Source organism: Balaenoptera borealis (genome assembly GCF_965194805.1).
Source record: "Balaenoptera borealis genome assembly, chromosome: 4".
NCBI classification, from domain to species: domain Eukaryota; kingdom Metazoa; phylum Chordata; class Mammalia; order Artiodactyla; family Balaenopteridae; genus Balaenoptera; species Balaenoptera borealis.
The window spans coordinates 78,755,221-78,776,904 of NC_138861.1; the positions used below are offsets into that span (position 1 = coordinate 78,755,221).

Below are 21,684 nucleotides of genomic sequence, written 5' to 3' on the forward strand. Positions count from 1 at the left end.
CATTATGAGGTATGTGGGGTTAGGACTTCAGTATATGAATTTTGGGACAATTCAATCCATAACACCAGCCTCTGCACATAGAACTCCTTCTGTCTGGAACATTCTTGCCTCTCAAATAACCTCCAGCCTCCTTTCCTGGTTAGATTCTACTTATTTATTCATTATATGTATTGAGTGCTTTCTGTGTGTCAGGGCCTCTTCCGTCCACAGGGAATACAACAATGATCAAGGTAGGAAAGACTCCCTGCTCTTACAGAGCTTACATCTAGTGCAGAAAACTCAAACAAGTATGTAAAATTATGTATCAAGAGTATATGCCAGATGTGGTGGTAAGTACTGTGCAGAAATGTAGAGCAGGGTAGGGGCCTAAAAATTCTTGAAGTGGGCAGGGGAGTTGAAATTTTAAATAGAGTAATTAGGAAAGACCACCACCTTGAAAGAGATGGTGACGATTGAGCAAAAACTAAAGGAATAAGGGAGTAAGACATGCTATATTTGGGGGAAGAGCTTCTTAGGCAGAAGGAACCAGTGCAGACATCCTGAAGCAAGAGCATGTTTGATGTGTTCTAGGAGCAACAAAGAAGCTAGTGTGGCTGGATCCTAGTGCAGGGGGCCAGAGTAGTGGGAGATAAGACCAGAAAGGTTAAATGGGAGGCTATTGCAGTATTTTAGGTAAAGAAATGCCAAATTCAGCTTAGATGTTACTTCCTTGTGGAGTTTTTCCATTGGGGCCTCTTCTGAGTGCTCCAAGAGCACAGAGAATTTCCTCTTAGAGCTCCTGTTATACCACACATTCATCTGCGTGTTCACCCAGGGCAGGAACCCGGTTTATCTTACTTACTCAACATTTGGTAATTTGGTATATTATGGGACTTCATCAGATACTCAGTGAATTATTGACTAATTTCAAACCTTACAGAAAGTTATTGTAATCCTTGTATAGTTTGATCTAACACTTGTAACCATTTTCTTTGTTTTTGTATTATCTTTTTATCTAGGCTGTTAAAAATGAAGTGAATGTTCCCTGCTTGAAAAATTTTGTGGAGATGCTTTATCAGACTACTTTTGAACTGAGTTCCAGAAAGAAGCATTCATTGGTATTGAGAAACATTTCAAACTTTCATATGTTTAATTAGGAGTTTTAGTAATTGATTTATGAATTTAGTTGTTTTTTTTTTAGTAGAGTTTTAAGAGAATTGTAAAAACTGAAATTGTAAAATATCCAAAGTGTAACACAAGGGCAAATTTTACCTATTTTCTCCTGCTCTTTTCAAAACTTTCTATTCTTAATTTTACTAGCTCTGTATTTGATAGGTTATTCAGACTTCATTCTAGGTATTTACCTGTCTTGACAGATGCTATAAATTATGTATTAGAATAAAGGAAAAGTTAAGTGTAGTCTCATATTAAACCATAAATTCCTTTATTTTACATTATAATAAATTGTATTCTGAAGCATTTGATTATTTAGGAGCTATTGTCTGTCTAATTACATCTTTTCTATTCAGAGATTTAAAGCATTTTTTTTCCCATTTCACCATCCACTTCAGTAACTTTGAGGGGTTTTTCTGTAAATTTGTATGCAGCTTGGAGAAAGTTTGGAGGATTGGACAAATACTTGACCGCTTAAGATAGAGGTATAATAATAAACACTGGTTGTGCCAGGCATTGAGCCAAGTGCTTTACATTCTTTGTCTTACTTTAAGCCTCACAACCCTATAGCATGTGTGTGATTAGCATTCTCCACTTTACATGTTAGGAAAGTGAGGCTTCGAGCACTTTAACGTATCCTCCCTGAAGTCACACACCTGATGAATAGAAAACTGCAACATTAATGCCGGTCTGTCCTCTGATCCCAGGACCACTGTACTGGTTAGAGGAGGAATGGGTCTAGGGAGAAATAATAGCACATTTCTCACTTGGGGAGATGTGATAGATCAGGAAATTGTTCTTATAGAAAATCTACCCTTTATCATTCTTTGTTAGATTACTCCCTGAGATCGTATTTTTTTGATTACAAATGGGAAAACTGCTAATAGAACTTTTTTTGTTTATGAGAATGAATGAAATATAATTTACAAGTCCAGTGCTTTTTCATAAAAATGTTATTCTCTTTCTTCTGTCTCCTATAGGCTCTATATCCATTAATTACCTGCCTTTTATGTGTCAGTCAAAAACAGTTTTTTTTAAATAACTGGCATATTTTCCTACAGAACTGTTTGTCACATTTAAAGGTAAGACTTAATCTCATTTCTGACCTGTAAATACTGACTGTAGTATATTCGCTTATGCATATACATTGAAGAGTATATAATAAAACTTTTAGTACTATAGTTCATTTGAATAGTGATACTTTAACGTATTCCTTTTCTTATACATACTTCATTCCTTCTATAGGGAATCATGTTATAGACATGAATAAACTGTTAATTAAAAATTTAGTTGGTCTTAATGAATGCAAAATTATACATTTGTAATGATTGTTTATATTATCTTGGATCTAGCAATATTTGTTAATAAATAAATTCCTTTGGAATTTCAGAGTATTAGTTTAATCTTATAAAACTCTCCAGATGCTTATTTTGCGTTTTCTCTTGAGAAAATTCAGTAATGTTGGCTCAAGTCTGAATAATATGAAAAAAGCCTCGATAATAAAACATCAGTAAAAGCACATTTAGTGTTAAGTATGCCCAGCCAAATCTAAAAGTATGGTACTGGATCCACATAGATGTGAAAGCTCCTGAAATGATTCTGACTTGAATCAAGGGATAATTAATTGTTATTAACACTATTTGGCACATCTATGTCCGGTCTCTTAGGATTGAAAACAAAACTGTGAGACAGAAGGATCATTATCTGCCCAGGATGCTCTGCTGGCAGAATCTAACAGGATCTTCTTTTCTTCTGTGGATAGGACCACAGTTAATATCTGACACAGAACGTGGGAATATTCCTCATCTGCATGTCATGTGAATGCTTGATTTGAATACCATTTTGATACATAAATGAATATATTTGAATATTTGCTTACATGTTATAGAAACACGTAGACATGGCATTTCGTTTTCTGTTATTCCTCTAAGTTAGGGTTAAGACTGAAAAACTTAAACTTGGAAGACAATGAAACCAAGGCACAGAGAGGTTAAATGAGTTGTCTCTGACTCTGCAGCTCATCGTGATATTGTGAGAAATAGGACTGGCTTTTTTTTTTCTCACTTCAGGATTGCTTCACTGGACAACATTATCCTATATATCTTTTTTTTTAATGATTTTATATATCATTTTGAAAAATACTTTGATTTCTTAGTAAGGTGTACTAAAATATGTCTTTGAAAAATATTTTTGGCTATTTTCCTCCTAGATATACATACACTGATGTTATTCATATTTGGGTGAGAATTGATATATTCTCTTTGCTCTGTTTATGAAAATTCCCAGGACCAATCAAGCTGGTTAAATTCTTTATGTCATGCAACCAGAAAATAAGTTTTATTTAAGTACATTATATTGTTTCTGTCCTTATTTTGATAATTCATACAGATTTAGGTACTGAAAGGGAATTAATCATTTTCTGGGTAGTATGATTCTTCAAACTTTTAATAACAGATTTTAAGACACGCATTTAAGTGTTCCTGGAAGTTTGCTTTGTTTCATGACAATTCATACTTTTCTGTTGCTTGTTGGAATGTTTTTATATATATACACGTTTCCACCTAACATATTTGCAGTTCTTTCGCAGTACTTTAACTTTTTTTTTTTTTTTTGGCTTAAGGCTTTCATTTAAAATGCTCTGTTTTCTTTGAACCCTTACCTCCTGTTAAATATTTCTGGCATATTGTCCATTTTCATTAATGGCTGTGTCAATCTGCCAGGCTAAAGGAGATAAGAGCCACTTAGCATGAATATTTGGAATATAGTTGTCTTGACCATTAACCTTTAACTTACATTAAGGCTCTATTCAGCAGAAATTTTATGACTTGGTTCCTGCTTGTTAAGTTTTAGATACTGTGGCTACGCTACATAGTTGAGGTAAGGAGTCGAGCATTCAGAGAAAAACTATGCTAATTATCTGTTGTGACAGGTATCATTTATTTGTTTTGTATACAGGCAAAGTTGGTCCAAGATAAAGGTCTTACCTAAATTGATTTTGTTTTGAGATTCAAGTAATCTCTTGAGTTCAAAAAAATCTGTAACACTTTTCCATTTATTAGACCTACTACTCCTTAAAATAGATTTTTATTAGTATTTATTATAGGCTAGATTCTCTAAGTACAATATCTCATTTAATTCTTACTATAACTGAGGCTGAAAGAAGATAAGTAAGTAACCCAAGTTTAGGGAGCCAAAAAAGTGATAGAGATAGGATTTGCATCTAATCCATCCAGTTCAACAAAATTTGCTCTTTCTGGTCTACCATGTTACCTTCTAATGTACTATAAGGAATGTTGCTTTACTGAGTATTTTTAAAAATATTTTTGGCTATAATTCTGGGATAGTAAAAAGGCATTATTCCCTAGAGTCATAAGAATAAATATGATGCATTTTCAAGGCACTTTAATATACCGCCCAATTTTTTAAAAATTATCATACTAGTTTCTGAAGTTGGTGACCATGAAAAATGGGCATTAGTCTGTAGGTCCATAAATAGCATGAGAGAACATCAGTTTATTTTCACCGAAAGTGTTAAATCTGCTGTTTTTGTCCCAAACATAATTTGGTAGTTTCCCATTCCCCAATCTTTATGTCAAATAAGGTCATTATGTGAAAAATGATTTTAAAGTTTCTAAAGAATAATTGAGAGAGAGAGAGAGAGGAGTAAGAGTAGATGCCATGTAAAAATAATTTAGATATTTTTTTCTACAGTGTATGCTTATTTTCTTTTAAAAATTGAAACATATCTGAAATCAAATGCAGTACTTGTAGAGGAAAAATTAGATAGTTAAAAATGTATCTATTTTCTCTCAGTTTGAGTGTTGTAGATGTATCTTATGATGCCCAAATTATAGAATTTTTTTTTCTTCAGTGATTCTAGCCACTGTCTTGGACATTTCAAATTTCTTCTAAATAGAGACCTTGGTGAAGAGCTGTCTTGTTTTGTGCTTATTTTCATCTAACATGCATGTGCTGCATCTCATGTTTATGTTTGCTGTCTCACATTGCTTTATTTAGATGCCATCTAACAACAGTATCAGAAAACAAATAGAAACACTCCAGGTGAGTCGTGTTGATGTTACAAAGTAAAATATTGCTTTATCTCCTTTAAGTGTGGCTTTTTTCCCCCTTTACCCATGGCTGCGTTGCATGTCCAACGTATTTATTTAAGTCTGCTTCTCGTATTGTAAAAGAAGAGCAGCACACAGCAGGAACATTCTACCGAAAGTTTAATATTAATGTGGTCCCAAGAAGATGAATTTAAGAGAGAGAAGTGATACCGAATGTTGATTTTTAACCATAATCTTCAGTTTTAAAATATTCTGTTTAATTAAAATTAGCTGTTATAAATGATGCTTTTTATAACATTTTCCAATGAAATTCAGGAGACAGTAGCTCAGATTTTGAATATGATTTTGATGCAACACTTTAAAACTTCAATCCTACTGGTTTGAGTTTTAAACAAATCTTTTTTTGTTGTTGTTCACAGTAGGAAAAAAATGAAGAAACATTAAAATGATTGCTGCCAGAGAGCATATTTGCCTGACACCAAAACTGTATTATTTAAAATAGATAAGTAATCAGAACCTGCCGTTAAAAAAAAAGAAAGAAAGAAAGAAAAAAGAATTTTAAAAAACTGTATTATACGTTAATATTACTGGATTTTATTAATGTAATCTGATTATTCAAATTAGACCAAAATTGTAACTAGGGAATTATGTATCTTTGTGTAAGGATCAGATCAATTTAGGATGTTTTCATTATTCAGAGATATATAGCAGCATTGCAGTTACCGAGTAAACAATTATATAATTTTTATCACTTTTTATCTTTTCTGGAATTGTTCATTATAAAATAAGTCTGCTTTGTAAAAGATAGTAGTCCATCTTGGAAAGTTTGAAATTCAAATTTTATTTCATGCCAGATACCTCAGCACATAAGATAAGATAATCCAAATACTTTATTAACAATTTATATGAGAAGAATTTTTATGTGGAATTGGACTTAAATATTTCTATTATATAATTTATTATATGTTAATTTGTAGTATTCATATTTTGAAAAGATAATTTAACTATGTGAAAGTATTATTTGGAGTGTACATAAAACTAATTGAACTCATATTTTGATATTTGAGACCTTGCATTTAAGTGATAGAAAAGAAAGTACTACAAAAAACTTGGTTGTTACACTAGTAACATATATTGTGTGTAACTTTATATGTTACTTTAGTTACATTAGTAACAAATTAATAGAAAACTACTTGGGGAGTGTATTTGAAATTTGGAATTGCGGATTTGGCAGTAGAGGGAGAGACTGACTTTGAGACTCTGACCAGCTGAATAGTTGATACTCCATTCTGAATTATATCAGATTTTCATATACATAGATGTACAAAATTATATTTTCTAGTGGTTGTCTTTTTTAAAAACATGTCCAGTGGTAATCTTGTTGCATTGCTTTTAATCATACGTAGTGGATGTCTATTATTCTATAGTCTGAGAAAACATAAAATAGAATGGTAAATTACTTAGTATTTAAAAACTCCCTTTTGTCCATTGTTATATATAAAATAATTGTTTAACAATAAGAAATCTCTCAAACCAGATTAAATAAATGCTAATTTATAGCACTAAATGCATCCTACAACTAATTAACAGATGTATACAGAGTTTCTCCTACTAAAGGTGATTAGTAGCTAATTTTCAAAATTTACAATTAAATCTCATTACATGTCTCTTGTCATTTAAGTACTTCACTTTTTATAATAGCTAGTATGAAGAAAAGGTTTGCTGATCAAATTGCGATTGAAATGGATACTTTGCTGATTTTAAATAATAATGTTCTAATTCTAAATTAAAAAATTAAAGGTAAACACCTGACACTTACTGAGCACTTAACATGTGTCAGGCAGTGTTCCAAGTGCTTTTCACGTAATAACTCCCTTAATCTGTGAGGTAGGTACTGTGTTATCTCCATTTTAGAGCTGAGGAAACTGTTTCACCAGTTGATCCAAGGATGGGGTTTGGCCAGTCATTCCTAATTTCAGAGTCTATGCTCTTAACCCACCATTCCGTACTCCTTCTTTGAAGTATAATCACTCAATAATATTTTGTATTATTCCATAAGTGCAAATATCTGTAACAACATTTGGTGTTCCAAATTTTAACTGTGTATGAGCTGCAGTGAATTACGGCAAAGATGAGCAATCCTTTCATCATTATGTCAGTATTGTTGTGTGTCCCATTTACCATCAGGTAAGTTGAAGTGTGTATAATTTCAGAGTTCTTAGAGATACTAATAGTATTTTGTTTTGAGAATATAAGGGACGGCTCAATTTCCTTATTTATGGTTGCTTTTGAGCTCTCTGTACTTACTGTATACCAAATATATACTTACATATTTAAACCTGTTTTAGATTGAATAAAGAAGGGAATGGAGGGGGCTTTTAGTTGTTGACAGAGAATATAATTGATCTTAAATTATTGCAAGTACTTTGATAAATAAGCTTATTTTTATTCTCTTTTGTTTCTAAACAGAATAAAGATCCTAAAATGTCTCGAGTTGCACTGGAATCTTTGTATAGATTGTTGTGGGTCTATGTAATTAGAATAAAATGTGAAAGCAACACTGTAACTCAAAGGTGAGTGCCTTTGTTTTAAAGTATATTTAAAATAACATCTTGGTAAAAAATGCCACACTGATGAATTTTAGTTAACATTACAAATACCTTGAGGAGGGATATGAATTATCTTGACATATTATGAAGGATGGGGAGGATATTTTGCTAATGTTTTGTTGATTTCATTCTCTCATTATGACTAAATCTTTTTTCCCTACAGTCGTCTTATGAGCATAGTGTCAGCACTTTTCCCAAAAGGGTCACGTAGTGTGGTTCCTCGTGATACACCTCTCAATATATTTGTGAAGATTATTCAGTTCATTGCTCAGGTGAGTGCCTCACCTCATAATACCTATATACATGTAAATTGTAAGAGTAACTTAGAGTCATAGAATTTGTTACACATCTAAAAGCATGATAACAAAACATTTATTAATACTGAATAGTGAAAAATAAAAGTATGCTTTAAAAAGTAAAAAATAAATGATGCTAATGATTTTTGTGTGTGTGCAAAATACATTTAGATGATTGATCTACACACTTGGAAAGGAGACTCACAGGAGGAGACACTTAATTTAGGAAAAGTCAAGAAAATGTCTCATAATCCTCCTCTTGTCTATTTACTAATTAGTTCCTGAGCGTCTTGAAAGATTTTGGAACATTGTTTTCATAACCTGCATTAATCTAGGTTCTCAGGTACAGACACTAGAGTCCGTGGTAGCTAGTTGAACCCAAAGGGGTCTTTTAAGGAATAGAGGTCGTTCACAGAATCACTCAGAGGACTGAAGAAACAGATTCTAGCCGAAATGGAAATCCAGAGGAAACTACACCATCGGGCTACCAAGGAAGCTGCTGCCTCTGCCACAGTCAAAAACCTGCCAAATTAGGAAGTGCCCCAAGCACTTCAGAATCATGTTTCCACCACAATCCCCACCAGTAAAATAGATTCCTTTGTCCCTGTCCTCCCCCTCCTCCTCCCGTACCCCAGTTCCCAAGGGTTCCCGTGAGTATATCACTTGACTGGGTCTCAGTCACATCCTGAAGCCTATTGTCCAAAGGCATCCTGGGAAATATTTTAGCTTTCTGGCCTCTGCAGTAAAGGAAGGTTTATTTGAAGAGGATTAAATGGGGGCTGAGTAAGCAAATCCATGGCTCTGGTCACATTCTCTTTTGGGACATCAGCCCTGGAGAAGCATAGGTAGGGTTACCGTCTCTATTTGGGAAAAACGCTTTGGTTCCAGAATGTTCATTGAGTTCTCTTTGAACTAAAACTATGACAACAAAGATGACCCGTAATGTAATTATTTTTGACAATGAAGAAATAAGGAATATTTAAATAAAACTAATACATTTCTATTTACAGGAGCACAGAATTAATGATAATTAGATAAGAATAAATGTGTCAGTAAGATGAATGAAAGCAGATTGTGCTTTAGATCTGTTGTTGAGAAAACTTTTGCTAGTTGGTTGCATCCCTTCCCCGAGGGTCGTACCCACTCCCTTTGCTTAATCACCTCACACCAGCACTCCTCCAGAACTATAGAGTTCCTCTCAAACATCAGTTACTCTTAGTTAACTTTTCTTTCCTTGGAGATTACCTTCCTGGAGCCCTGTTCTTTCTATCCCAGTATGAACTCCCTGCTCTCCAGACCTGCCTCATTGCTATCGTCATGGGACTTCCTTTTATCATTATTTTGGGAATTCCTTCACTTAGGTCTTGAATATGAGTTTGGCAAATGAGTGTTTAAAACTTCTATCCTGCTGGTTTGGCTATTAAACCAATCATTTGATAATTAAATCATGTTATCTATAATCATACACTTTTAACATTAATTCATACGTAGTTTTCTTTTGTCCAACTAGATTCAGGAACTTCTTGTGGGCACAGACCTGTATTGTTGCCATTATTTGTATAGTTCTTAACATGATACCTAACTTATACAGGCAGAACCTTGTTCTATTGCGCTTTGCTTTATTGTGCTTCGCAGATATTGCCTTTTTTTACAAACTGAAGGTTTGTGGCGACTCTGTGTTGTTAGATGATGGTTAGTGTTTTTTAAGCAATAAAGTATTTTTTAGCTAAGGTTGTACATTGCTTTCTTAGGCATAATGCTATTGTACAGTTAATAGACTACAGTATAGTATAAACATAACTTTTATATGCACTGGGAAACCAGAAAATTTGTGTGACCTGCTTTATTCTGATTTTGCTTTATTGCGGTTTGGAACAAAACCCACATTATCTCCAAGGTATGCCCATAGCAGTAGAAAGTTATAAGGATTTATTGATTTTTTTTTTTTTTTTCTCTAGGAACGTTTGGATTTTGCAATGAAAGAAATAATATTTGATCTTCTCAGTGTTGGAAAATCTACCAAAACTTTCACCATTAATCCAGAGGTAAAAAAATTATAATGTAGTAATTTACTTATCCTATACAATTAAAAAAATTTTTTTCTTAAGCACAATTTCTGGAATCAGAACTCTTAGGCTCAAATCTCTAGTTAAAGACAAATTAAGGTAAATGTTATTTCCTACTTCTTTGGCCTTGTTATTCCCTTGTAAACTCCTACTCATCCTTTAGATATTAAATTTTCAGATTGTTTAAAAATATTTTTTGAAGTAATTGCTTATTGGAATTTAATGACACTGGAGAACGTAAAAAGACAAAATACGTGTTATATTTTCTCTTATTTCTTTTAAATGCCTGTGCTGGTCCTCCTCATAATCAAATCCTAAGATATATATTTACGTAGTTAACAAATGAGCTCGAAAGTTATTGAAGCTTTTTATGTGTAGGATTTTTAAGATAGGTTAATAATTATTTCCAAATTTTTAAAGTGAGCAGAAAAGACTTTTTATAGATGACATGCTTAACCTGGTTCTCAGCAACAAAAATCACATAATGAAAGGCGTTTTCTTGATCATCCGTTTTCAAAAATATTCTCTTCATTGAACAAGTTTATTTCTGAAATTAAGTTTTTTCCTCACTGAAACGCTCATACTAAGAGGAGAAAAAATGTCAATTTTGCCGTTTTGTTGTTGTTGTTTTTCTACAGGCTTACTTTATTAGGATTTTCTTCAATCTATATTTTCTTTTCAGGAATCTTTTTAAGCTTGTGAGAGCTAGTTTAGTTAAAGCCAGATAAAATGATCTATTAATCCACTTAATCAAATCAAGCAAATTGCAATACACTGAAAGAATGAATAAGTGAGGACACCTCTGTGAACCATGGTACATTGTGGAATTTTCCCGCTCCCTTCAAGGTGTCTTCTATGACTGTGTGAAATGACCATCTGGTATTAGACTAATATCACCAGTATTATGTCATATGTAAAGAGGGGTAAATCTTAAAACCTTGATCTTATTTAGATAAAAAATATATAAACGAAAAGTTTTATTTTCTCCCTGTATTGCAGTGAACCATCTTACACACCCACTGGGATGCATATACCCATTTTAGAGACCACTGGTGTAGGTCATAACTAATGACAGCTTGGGCTGAGATGGTGTGGTGTGGATAGAGAGGTCATTTACTGAGAAAAGAAACACTGAGAAGATACTGCGTTTGGCGGGGAAGAGGGCATTTGGTTTGAACATGGCAAATCTGAGGCAGCTTTCTGACATCCAAGTAGAAGTGTCAAATTGGTCTGAGGGTCCAAGTTCAGAGGAGAAGTAAGGCTTAAAATTAGCAGGCGATCTGGTATGGGTGGTAATTGAAGCCATGTAAATACATGAAATTGCTTTGGGAGAGAATACATAATGATAGGAAAAGGCAGCCTAGGAACTTGCCTTGAAGCAGTCTAACATTTAATATTCAGATAAAGGAGGGTAAATTTGAAATGTGGACAGAGATGACACAGTCAGCAGTGGCACACTTGTATCCAAGGAAGGGAGGGTTTCAGGGAAGAAGGAATATTTGACAGTGTCCCATGCTGCTGAAAAGTCAGATAGGATGCAGGAAAAACGCCCACTGTTTTGAGCAGTATTGTCACTGATGAGTGAGAGGGAAGTATTATGGGGAGCGCTCATTCCATTAAGATAGTTGAGTATAGTTAACAGGAATCAGATATATTCAGTTAAAAGGGAAATGCTGAAGATGCAAGAAAGCGAAGGGAGAATTGATAGTGTAGTTTCCTGATGATGCAAGAGCGGGTGGGATTCTAATAACTAGGAATACCAGCACCCCTCGACTGTAACAGGAGCAAAGTAGAGGAAGAAGAGGTGCAGATATAAGTAGATCAGTGTGTTTTGTAGTGAGAGATTGAGGAAGGTTGATGGTTTTTTTCTGACTGTCAAGTGGGTGACAGATCATCTGCTTACAGAGGGGAGAGTATGGTATCAGGGTAGGAGAGTTGAGGAAGGGATGGAAGAGGTTTGAAATAAGCTAGAAAATAAAAGAGCCAGTTGACCTCATAAGTGAATGGGTGGCCCTTGGGAATTTGATATTAAAGCACACTCCAGTGCCTGGGCTAGTTAAAAAAAATGTTGGACGGAAAGGTTTGTGTTTCTTCTGTCCTCCTTCCTCACATCCCCCAGTGTTATTTGATGAGATATTTTTAGCATGAAAAAAAAGGAATTTTCTGACACTCTGACTTCTTTACTTTGAAACTTTTTTCTCTGAAGAGGATGAACATAGGCCTCAGAGTGTTCCTTGTAATAGCGGACAGTTTGCAGCAGAAAGATGGTGAGCCGCCAATGCCAACAACAGGAGTTATTCTTCCCTCAGGAAACACTCTGCGTGTAAAGAAAATCTTTCTCAATAAAACCTTGACAGATGAAGAGGCAAAAGTCATAGGTTAGTGTTAACTGGAATAAGTCAATAATACAGTTTAATATTCTTTTGTGAAAGGTTATGATCAAATCTAAAATGTATACATTTGCCTGTGTAAATGTATACATACATGTATATATTTGCCTATGAAAGTATATATTTGCCTGGTTATTCCAGTGTACAGAGTGATTCAAAAATGAATACTTAAAAAAAAAAATGAATACTTTTTTTTAATAATGTCCATAAGTTATGTTAAAAGTCTTCTGGTTAAATATTTTCTCACATGATACTATTCACTGCATTTTGTCCTTCCTTCAAATTAATTTCAGTTGTGTGCATAATTTTTACACATTTTCTCCAATATACTGAAGCAAATTATCAGGGAGAATAGTATGTCAAAGTCAGAACTCCTTCTTTTGTAACAAAAATAAGCTAATGTAATTTAAAGGTTGATAGACTTTTATTTTTTACAGAAAATAATTGTAACTATTCTTTATCTAATTTTTGACATTTTATAACTGTGAGGTTTTCTCCCCCCTTCCCAGGAATGTCTGTTTACTATCCTCAAGTGAGAAAAGCGTTAGACAGCATTCTCAGACATTTGGACAAAGAAGTCGGAAGACCAATGTGTATGACTAGTGTGCAGATGTCTAATAAGGAGCCTGAAGATATGATTACGTATGTAGTCAATTATTTCTCTTCATTGCTATTTCAGTTTTCATAAGTAAAGTGGGTTGATTCTTGCTTGTTTCCTTCCTTGTTTCCTTCCTTTTTCTTCTGGAGTTCGCCCCTATTGCCATCTGCGGCAGTTTTTAATACAGCGATTCCTCCCACAGGCTCAGTTTTACTCTTTAAAGTGCTGTCAAACCAGTATAGATAGCAAAAGTCATCCTGGATCCGTCCAGTTTGTTGTCAGTGATGATGCCTTATACTTATTCTGTGAGCGAGAGAGAAATGCTAGTGACCCCAGATGTGTGTGGACATGGTTGGTTTATTAAGTCAAACAAATGCTCTTATTTCCAGAGCCTTGTTCAACAAAAAAAGAAAACCTGAACATCTCCTGGGAACTGAGGGTGCAGAGGGGAATAATGTATGAGTGGCTTTTTGTGTGAGAAACTATACCTCATCTCTCCCCCATCCCACTGCCAGCACTGCTTGTCAACCCATGTTTTCTTCCCTTATTGTTAGGGACTTCCTCCTCAGGAAGATATATTTTATGGCAACAACTTTTACTTGCTAGGAAGTGTCTACATATTCTTTATAAGAGGACTTTTTTTAAGGTGTTAATATCTGCATTGTACATCTTAGATAACCAAATTGGATATTGGATCTCTCAATTAATGCATAGTTACTATATACTAGAAAATCTTAATATCTCTGAGAGTTTCTCTAATGCGAAGTTTTTTTTCCTGCGTTACTTCCTCTGGGAAGTCTTCATCCTTTTCGTCACACTTTCCTCATTTCGGCCTGTAAATTTGCCCACACTGAGTTCCTCTGGCTGCGTATGTAGGGTCTTCAGTGACAACAGCAGTGTCAGCATTCCCTGGTCAGCTAGTTCCTCTGTAACTCCATTAATGTTTGATTCATATTGGGTTGACCAAAAAGTTTGTTTGGGTTTTTCCATAAGATGTTACAGAAAAACCCAAGCAAGCTTTTTGGCCAACCCAGTATTTCACTTCCAGTATTCACTTTTCCTTTCTTTGCTGTACTTTAATCTTTGTTGGCCAGTTTCCTGTTTTGATTATCCATTTTTGTCAGATGGATACTCACCTGAGTTTACCCCTGGAGACAAGGAATCAACACAACTACATAATTTGCCATGTATGTGTGAACCGAATAACAGATGTGCAGTGACCAATCATGACAGACTTTGAAAAAATTAATGTGATTAAGTCACTGGTTATGATACACATCTGTTTTTTACATCCTGATTTGTGCACTGAGGAGCTAATAGGGAAGCTTGGCTATACAATTACTTACAGTTAATGGTAACAGAAAATTGAACCACATTGTTGGAGACTGATACTATTTAACTAAATTGTGGTAACTGAAATTCATGCATGTTGGAACCAAGCTGAGAAAACTGACTATATATAAAATCACTGAAAGTAAGTAGTAGGTCCATTGCCATGATAATGGATACTGAGCCGAAAACTCTTAAAACATCCAAATTCTTGTCTATATAAGAATTATTTTATTGGGCCAATTGAAGGATAATTTGGGTAAAATAAATTAACAGCTTCCCCTTGAAATGTAGACCAAAATAAAAACCAGTATATAAAAGGTTAGATATTTAAAATAAATAAAATCATTGAATAACTAGGGGAAAATACAGAAGAATTAAATTGTATCAAGCCTCTGGAGGAACCAGGGTTTTCAAAACTTCATATATTTTATTACATAAAAATTTTAAATATGTTTGTGTGTGTCTGTTTGTGTGTGTATACATTCTGAAGTAAAATAAAAAGACAAGAAAAAACAACTCCAACAGTAGTATATGAGAATGTCTGTTTTCTAAAACCCTTGTTAGTATATGAGATTAAGAGAAAGAAAAAATTTTGTTGATTTTATAGACCCCCCCCAAATAACTAATATTTGGTTATTTAATGTCAATTTCATTATTTTAATAATTAAATATTTTCAAAGGTTAAATATTATATATTTAATTCTATTTGAAACAATTATAATATAAATAATTTACTTAAATAATACTTATTTAAACATAATAGTTGTTATACTTGTTTTTAATCACTGAAAACCTTTTTTGCTGGCTACCTGTGTTTTTTTCCTGAATTATCCATATATTCTTTTCTGCATTTATAAACTGATAATTATTTACTGGATTTGTATATGCTTTTTAAAATAAATACATTAAACTTTTGGAGGTGGGCTCATTTTCTGTAATAATTTTTCCAAGTTTGCTTTCATTGTCTGGTGTATGTAAGATTCTTATTAAGTCCTCTTGTGATCTGTTTTTCAGGGGGGAAAGAAAACCCAAAATTGATTTGTTTAGAACTTGTATTGCTGCTATTCCAAGGTTGATTCCTGACGGTATGAGCAGAACTGACCTCATTGAATTGTTAGCAAGGTAAATGAGAATTACTGTTTGTGAGGTTACCTTTTATCTCTTTAAATCTCTTTAAATTTCTAATGCACCCCTGTTACTATTATCACTAAAAAAGTAGTGATAAAGACATTTTTAATCCTTTATTTGATAACTTTCTAAACTCCCATTTTGTCTTTTACGTTTTGTTAACACTTTCTCCTCACTCATTTTTTGTTGTTGTTGTTGATGAAATTTAATCTCAAGATGTATTTAATAACTTTTATTTAATTTTATGGAAGAGAGGTCAAAGCCTTTCTTTCCCCAGGGAATGAGAGCGACGAATGACTTGATATCCTAAATGTAAAATCCTACAAGTATCTTTTTTTTTTTTAACATCTTTATTAGAGTATAATTACTTTACATTTTGTTAGTTTCTGCTTTAAAACAAAGTGAATCAGCTATATGTATACATATATCCCCATATCCCCTCCCTCTTGCGTCTCCCTCCCACCCTCCCTATCCCACCCCTCTAGGTGGTCACAAAGCACCAAGCTGATCTCCCTGTGCTATGCGGCTGATTCCCACTAGCTATCTATTTTACATTACATGTCCATGCTACTCTCTCACTTCGTCCCAGCTTACCCTTCCCACTCCCCTTGTCCTCAAGTCCATTCTCTACATCTGCGTCTTTATTCCTGTCCTACCCCTAGGTTCTTCAGAGCCTTTTTTTTTTTTTTTTTTAGATTCCATATATATGTATTAGCATACGGTATTTACTTTTCTCTTTCTGACTTACTTCACTCTGTATGACAGACTCTAGGTCCATCCACCTCACTACAAATAACTCAATTTCGTTTCTTTTTATCACTGAGTAATAGTCCATTGTACATATGTGCCACATCTTCTTTATCCATTCATCTGTCGATGGACACTTAGGTTGCTTCCATGTCCTCGCTATTGGAAATAGTGCTGCAATGAACATTGGGGTGCATGTGTCTTTTTGAATTACGGTTTTCTCTGGGTATATGCCCAGTAGTGGGATTGCTGGGTCATATGGTAGTTCTTTTTTTAGTTTTTTAAGGAACCTCCATACTGTTCTCCATAGTGGCTGTATCAATTTACATTCCCACCAGCAGTCCTCACTCATTTTTTAACTGTTAAAGTTCTTCTGGATTCCCCTACAAATCCTATTTTTAAATTCCTTGCCTTTCCATATAGTACTGTTTCTTGGGACCTTTCATGTTGTCTCTTAACATATGGGCATTATCCGTGTATGACAGCCCCACTGGGCAATTAATTAGTGTGTTAACTCCTACAGTCATTTCTTTAGCACCTAGGGTGATAACCAGGTCTCATTTTTAGTTTTTCCTCTTATTACAGAGCCCATAGCATTCAAGTTTTTATCTCTTTCCTCTACTAGGCTCTATAAGTGAGTAAATAACATGACATCCAAACTAACCAGCTCCCAAAAGTAATTCTAAGTTGAGGTGATGGCCTTTTGAAAAACCGCTTTGTTGACATAGTTGGGGATTCTCTTTAGATAAGGGGTCAGCAAACTTTTTTTCTTAAAGGACCAGATAGTAAATATTTTAAGATTTGCAAGTCACATGGTCTCTGTCACAGTTACTCATCTTTGCCACTGTAGTGCAGAAGCAGCCACCTGTGAAGGCTCCTGGCTGGATTTGGCCCTTGAGCCATAGTTTGCTGGCCCCAGCCTAAAGGGAAAACCAAGTGCAAAGACTATCAGGGCAGTGATACTTGATCACATTGAAAGACGTTTACTGCTCGCTGGGCACTTATCACTAAGTCTTAAGTTAAATTCACAATGGATAAACAGTTAATAGACCACACCAGCAACCTTTTCTACCTCCTTGAAAACACCTAGCATTTCACACACCCGCGCACTACCTATCCTCAGCGGTTGCGGGTTGCACTCAGACCTTGAATGGTATTGGTGTCTTTTAGGATTACGAGGAGAAGAAAGGGGTTACTTTGAAACTTTGCACCATGAGATAAATTCATCCCTTCCTACTCTGTCTCTTAACTCTTGCTGTAAATTAGATTGCAGAGTTACGAAGGTCTTGTCAGTGTTAGGGAGGGAAAATAAGTTGTAATTATTTATAATGCTGTTCCTTGGGAAAGCAGTAAACAACTCTCATTCACTTCTGCTCTTACTCCTCCCACCTCAGTTTATAACTCACCTGCATCTTTGTGGACGGCAGTCCATATCCCCCACCAAAATGAAGTTGCATCTCCAAGGGGCAGGGATAGAGGAGCCTTGTAAAGGAGCAAACATCTCGACAGTGATTGACAATTTGCTTTGCTGTTTATAATACTTTGCTTCTTTCCCCTGTGGTATTCACTTACCAATTAGTTTATTTTGGCAGAAAGAAAGATTCTAGGGTCTGCTTACTTTGTCCCCAACTCCTATCGTTTGGAATTGTGATGTCTAAATCTTATTTACTTAGAAATAAAGTAAGCAAACAAACAAAGCAAAGATACACTGTAAATTTGCAGACCTGTCTTGCTGTCTCTAGGGAAGGTCAGTTTGTTCTCCTGCCTTAAATTATCCAGGCACCATTCTCTTCATGGCTATACCACGAGTCACACAGATAGGTGTAAATTCATGGATTTAAGGGATGTTAAAATGACCTTTAAAGCCAGCAGCACAGAGTCAGTCACTCTCCTAGCCCACACTATTGCCTTTGGTGCCACTATCAGAGACAGAACACTGGGCTAGAGACCCTTGATCTGACCCCATGTGGTACTTCCAGTGTGCTGCTCTAACTGCTGCTGCTTTGTGGCTCACTCCTAGGTCTCTGTAGCTGTAATACATTTTCTCCTCAGTCTCATGGTCAGTTGAACGTTGGCTTAGTGAAGACCAGAACTGAGCTCAGCAGGGCGAAGACTGTGTGTCTCCTCTCACCTAAATCACGCAGCTCTCTTCCTCTATCATTGAGGATAACTGCATCTTTCCAGCTGCCCAAGCATGTAACTGTGGCATACTTTTCAATACACCTGCTTTTCTTTATTCATTCAGGCTCTTTCTAACTCTGATGCATGTGTCTTGATGGTCAATCATGAAAATAATACTCTACAGCCCCAAACAGAAACTCATATTCATATAGCAATATATATTGGTAGCTTCACTGCTGCAGCCATGTTTTATGATTTTTCTTGTTTATCATTCTCTTCTTTAAGTTCCATTAAAATCCTTTAACTAATATTAATTCATGTCCTCATATTGTATTGATGTCTTTAAAAGGTAATTATATATAGCCTCTCCTATAATTTATTTAGACTTAAACTCTTGAAGACCTTATGGGTTAGTTTGACACATTTTTTTTTTCATTTTCTTTCTAGGCATACCCCACTTATGAAGTTACTCCTAAATTTATTCTCATTCTCACTGTCAAGAATTATTTCTGTTAAACTGATTCCATCTTGATTTGTTGTATTTCTTTCTTCACAATCAGCCATCTTATGTTTAACTGTAACCTCAGCAGCATGAAAGGAATGATAGAGATAAATCATGTCCTTTCCAGTAAAGGACTAAATAAATATGAGCTAGCGCTAAGGTATTATATGCTTGGATGTAATTTTTGGTTGATTATAGGATAACATATGGCATTTTAAGGATTAAAGAATTTTTTTAATATAATTCTGATTTGTCAATCTGTGCTTTCTAAAGTACAACATTTGAATTATGATCAAACTTATTATTCTGAATTATATTACAAGTACCAGCTAATATTAGTAGATTGACGTGTGAATTTAAATAAATGAATATAGTTTAGCATAAGGATGAATATAGCACAAAAAGTGAACATTGGTTCCTATCTTCTTACTTCTTATGAACCAATTGAGAGGATATATTTTTTAAATTCTTAGTTTTACGTTTTAGATGATAAAACTCTTTGGAAGGTTTTTGAGGTTTGCTAATGGAATTTTGTTCTTGGTAGGCTCACAATTCATATGGATGAAGAACTACGTGCTCTGGCTTTCAATACTCTGCAGGCACTAATGCTTGATTTTCCAGATTGGCGGGAGGATGTTCTTTCAGGATTTGTTTATTTTATTGTTCGTGAAGTGACCGATGTCCATCCCACGCTTCTTGATAATGCCGTAAAGATGTTGGTGCAATTAATAAATCAGTGGAAACAAGCAACCCAAATGCATAACAAAAACCAGGACTCACAGGTACCAAACTCTTTTGTAGTGTCTCTTTGTATGTGGTCAGTGGTAGATGACCAATGATGATATTAAAACATATTGACTTTCTCAAAAACTAAAAGTTTTATTAGTTTTACTTCCTTTCAAAGTGTTTGTAATCCCTTAAGCAGAACTTTCCTATAGTTTATATATTAAATACATAACATTTGTGTGTCCAACCTTTCCAACTTTCTTTCTTTGGTAATAATTATTTTTAGTTTTTATTTTTATTTATTTATTTTAAAATATATTTATTTATTTATTTTTTGGCTGCACTGGGTCTTCGTTGCTGCGCACGGGCTTTTCTCTGTAGTTGCGGCGAGCAGGGGCTACTCTTCGTTGCGGTGCATGGGCTTCTCATTGCGGTGGCTTCTCGTGTTGCGGAGCACAGGCTCTAGGTGTGTGGGCTTCAGTAGTTGTGGCACACAGGCTCAGTAGTTATGGCTCGCGGGCTCTAGGGCACGCGGGCTTCCGTAGTTGTGGCACATAGGCTCAATAGTTGTGGCTCGCGGGCTGTAGGGCGCGTGGGCTTCAGTAGTTGTGGTGCACGGGCTCAGTGGTTGTGGCACGTGGGCTCAGTAGTTGTGGCTCTCAGGCTCTAGAGTGCAGGCTCAGTAGTTGTGGTGCATGGGCTTTGTTGCTCTGTGGTATGTGAGATCTTCCCAGACCAGGGCTCGAACCCCTGTCCCCTGCATTGGCAGATGGATTCTTAATCACTGAGCCACCAGGGAGGTCCCGGTAATCATTATTTTTAAATGAACATAGAAACTAGAGGCAATTCTAGCTCACATTTAGGTTGTTTCCAATATATTTAAAGCTGATATAATAAAAAATTTTGGTAGCCTTTCAGATGAGTTATTTGATTGTTTTCTCAAAGGCACCAGTCCCCATTTCACATATACAGTACGTGTGCTTCTTAACCGTAAAAGGTGCTCAAATTATTGATTTGTGACAATGTGTTAAGTCATAGAATCTTGGAATATTAGAGCTGGATCATCTAAGCCAACCCAGCTTCTCAACCTTTAAAGAGCCTACAAATCACAGGGGCCTGAGAATCTCTCTTTTTAACAAGCTCCTAGGTGATGCCACGTTGCTGGTCCACACTTCGAGTACAAAGGATACCATCCAATCCCCTCATTTTCAATATAGAAATGTTAGACCAGTAGTGATTTTAAGTGTCAGCTCTAAGGCTTTTACAAAGTAGCCAGAGAGTGATAGAACTTAGGTACAGAATTCCTGTTCAGACTGCCAATTAAATGCTTTTTTCACTATGTGACTATGACATTTTTATAAATTAAATGTTATTTAAATTTCTTGAGCTGAGACAGACCTATAGCCATCATTTTTATGATTTGCTTTACTCTTTAGTAATTGCTTTACTAGAATGTCTATACATACATATATTTTTTAACTTCTGTTTATTTTTCAAGCATGGTATGGTTAATGGAGCTTCTCATCCCCCTCCTCTGGAAAGGAGCCCGTATTCCAATGTATTCCATGTGGTTGAAGGGTTTGCACTTGTCACTCTCTGTAGCAGTCGACCTGCCACTAGGAGATTAGCTGTCAGTGTCCTTAGAGAAATACGGGCTTTATTTGCACTTTTGGAAATACCTAAGGTAAGATTTAGATATCTCATCCAGCTATCTAATGAAAGTACTTAAAAACTCCTTTTGTCCATCCTTATTCCATTTCTGTTTTTACCATGCAAGGATAATTTACTTTATAACAAGATCTTTTTGACAGGGTCTGAGCTCACCCACCTACCTGCCCTCGATTCCATTTGTAACAAATAGGGCTAAAGTGAGTTTTAATGTTTACCTAGGTTTGGCGGCTTTTCTTAAACATTCCTAAACTTTTTCAGACATGTGATGTCTTTTTT

General features: G+C 35.1%; 1 protein-coding gene across 11 annotated transcripts in view; it reads left to right on the forward strand.

Moving 5' to 3' along the window:
• The window catches only part of FRYL (FRY like transcription coactivator), a 293,684-nt gene that overhangs the window by 190,000 nt on the left and 82,000 nt on the right, over positions 1-21,684 (forward strand). For 9 of the 11 annotated variants that reach the window (XM_082390370.1, XM_082390379.1, XM_082390377.1 and 6 more), the window contains 11 exons: positions 999-1,097; positions 2,133-2,234; positions 5,170-5,214; positions 7,692-7,795; positions 7,995-8,103; positions 10,086-10,172; positions 12,400-12,571; positions 13,093-13,225; positions 15,528-15,635; positions 19,556-19,793; positions 21,236-21,421. In XM_082390370.1, the coding sequence (XP_082246496.1) occupies positions 999-1,097; positions 2,133-2,234; positions 5,170-5,214; positions 7,692-7,795; positions 7,995-8,103; positions 10,086-10,172; positions 12,400-12,571; positions 13,093-13,225; positions 15,528-15,635; positions 19,556-19,793; positions 21,236-21,421 (1,383 nt within the window). The remainder of the gene's footprint in view (positions 1-998; positions 1,098-2,132; positions 2,235-5,169; positions 5,215-7,691; positions 7,796-7,994; positions 8,104-10,085; positions 10,173-12,399; positions 12,572-13,092; positions 13,226-15,527; positions 15,636-19,555; positions 19,794-21,235; positions 21,422-21,684) is intronic. The other 2 variants (XM_082390374.1, XM_082390375.1) reach the window with 1 other exon arrangement.